Below are 2,147 nucleotides of genomic sequence, written 5' to 3'. Positions count from 1 at the left end.
GATTCGACGGGATGAAGGTGATGGTGACGGCAAAACGTCGACGGCAAGAAGAAGGTGGTGAGGGTGAAGATTCGACGTGGAGAAGGTGATGGCAACGGCAAAACGTCGGCGGCAAGAAGGTGGTGACGGTGAAGATTCGACGCGATGAAGGTGATGGCGACGGCAAAACGTCGACGGCAAGAAGAAGGTGGTGACGGTGAAGATTCGACGCGATGAAGGTGATGGCGACGGCAAAACGTCGACGGCAAGAAGAAGGTGGTGACGGTGAAGATTCGACGTGGAGAAGGTGATGGCAACGGCAAAACGTCGGCGGCAAGAAGAAGGTGGTGACGGTGAAGATTCGACGTGGAGAAGGTGATGGTGACGGCAAAACGTCGACGGCAAGAAGAAGGTGGTTACGGTGAAGATTCGACGTGGATGAAGGTGATGGTGACGGCAAAACGTCGGCGGTAAGAAGAAGGTGGTGACGGTGAAGATTCGACGTGGAGAAGGTGATGGTGACGGCAAAACGTCGACGGCAAGAAGAAGGTGGTTACGGTGAAGATTCGACGCGATGAAGGTGATGGCGACGGCAAAACGTCGACGGCAAGAAGAAGGTGGTGACGGTGAAGATTCGACGTGCAGAAGGTGATGGCGACGGAAAAACGTCGACGGCAAGAAGAAGGTGGTGACGGTGAAGATTCGACGTGGAGAAGGTGATGGTGACGGCAAAACGTCGACGGCAAGAAGAAGGTGGTGACGGTGAAGATTCGACGTGGAGAAGGTGATGGTGACGGCAAAACGTCGACGGCAAGAAGAAGGTGGTGACGGTGAAGATTCGACGTGGAGAAGGTGATGGTGACGGCAAAACGTCGACGGCAAGAAGAAGGTGGTGACGGTGAAGATTCGACGGGAACAATACAGTTGCAAAGCCGCCTCAAGCAAAAATGAACGGATACATGTTTGACGCAAAAATGTGCACACAAACATACATACACCTCATACACACACTTGCACACTACTCAACACACATGCATACTACAGAACGCACAATAGAACAAACACAGGAAGCGCATCACAACACATGCATACCACAGAGTGCAAAATCCTTTCTCTCCGCACGGTTAACTAAGGAAATAATTCAACCTAAACCATATCATGCCAGCATGATGCCAGGCCATGCCCCCCAAATCGCATGATGCCAGGCCATGCCCCCCAATCACATCATGCCAGGCCATGCCCCCCAAATCGCATCATGCCAGGCCATGTCCCCCAAATCACATCATGCCAGGCCATGCCCCCCAAATCACATCATGCCAGGCCATGGCCCCCCAATCACATCATGCCAGGCCATGCCCCCCCAATCACATCATGCCAGGCCATGTCCCCCAAATCGCATCACGCCAGGCCATGTCCCCGAACCGCATCATGCCGGGCCATGCCCCCCAATCGCATTGTGCTAGGCAAAACCCCAAACCTAGTTGCGCCCGGCCACCCCAGGCCCCGACAACATCCGCCCAGGTACCTCCCGGATCATTTTGCATGGGCCCATTACTGGGAAGTTCAGCTGCGCAAGTCCTCGTGCTGCATTGATTCCATTTGACGGTCCAACCGAAACCGTTGGTCATTATTAACGTTGATCACTCGATCGTTTACAGATCTGCTGTATTCGCCATTTATTGATATTATATTATTAACCGTTATATGGTCGGTATGGCCGTTTATTGTACGACACCATTCGTTCGGTCATTGCTCGTAGTTGGCGCTGCATGCAGCCAACAAGTTATCAAGCCAGCAAGAATGGCGGCAACTGATGATGATGACCATGATTATAATGATGACGATGACGATGATGATCATGATGATCATGATGCCGATGGCCTTTACAGCAGTTGATTGGAATGGCGGCAACTGATGATGATGATGATGATGACGATGATGGTGATGATGATCATGATGATGATGCGTCTATATGCCGCCGCCAACGTTGCCGCCGCCGCTAGCCAACTGGCCAGCAGCGGCGGCGCCCGGCTGGGTGCAGCTGGGTGCGGAGGAATTGCACCCAGCAGTGCACCTGAAGGAAAAGGGACAAGGCGGGGGAAGGGCGCGGGAGGCCAAAATACGGTTAGCAGTACGACACAACTAACACACACATAATTAGGTGACAG

The 2,147-nt window shown here is 53.0% G+C and overlaps 1 protein-coding gene across 1 annotated transcript in view; it reads right to left on the bottom strand.

Moving 5' to 3' along the window:
* The window catches only part of VOLCADRAFT_87520 (uncharacterized protein), a gene marked incomplete at both ends in the record, with an annotated part of 8,104 nt that extends 6,588 nt beyond the window's left edge, over positions 1 to 1,516 (bottom strand). The window contains one exon of the mRNA XM_002947105.1: positions 1,505 to 1,516. Coding sequence (XP_002947151.1) covers positions 1,505 to 1,516 — 12 coding nt within the window. The remainder of the gene's footprint in view (positions 1 to 1,504) is intronic.
* Between the last annotated feature and the right edge of the window lie 631 nt (positions 1,517 to 2,147).

The sequence above is a fragment of the Volvox carteri genome (genome assembly GCF_000143455.1).
Source record: "Volvox carteri f. nagariensis unplaced genomic scaffold VOLCAscaffold_5, whole genome shotgun sequence".
Classification (NCBI taxonomy): domain Eukaryota; kingdom Viridiplantae; phylum Chlorophyta; class Chlorophyceae; order Chlamydomonadales; family Volvocaceae; genus Volvox; species Volvox carteri.
This window is presented reverse-complemented; position numbering and strand designations above follow the sequence as displayed.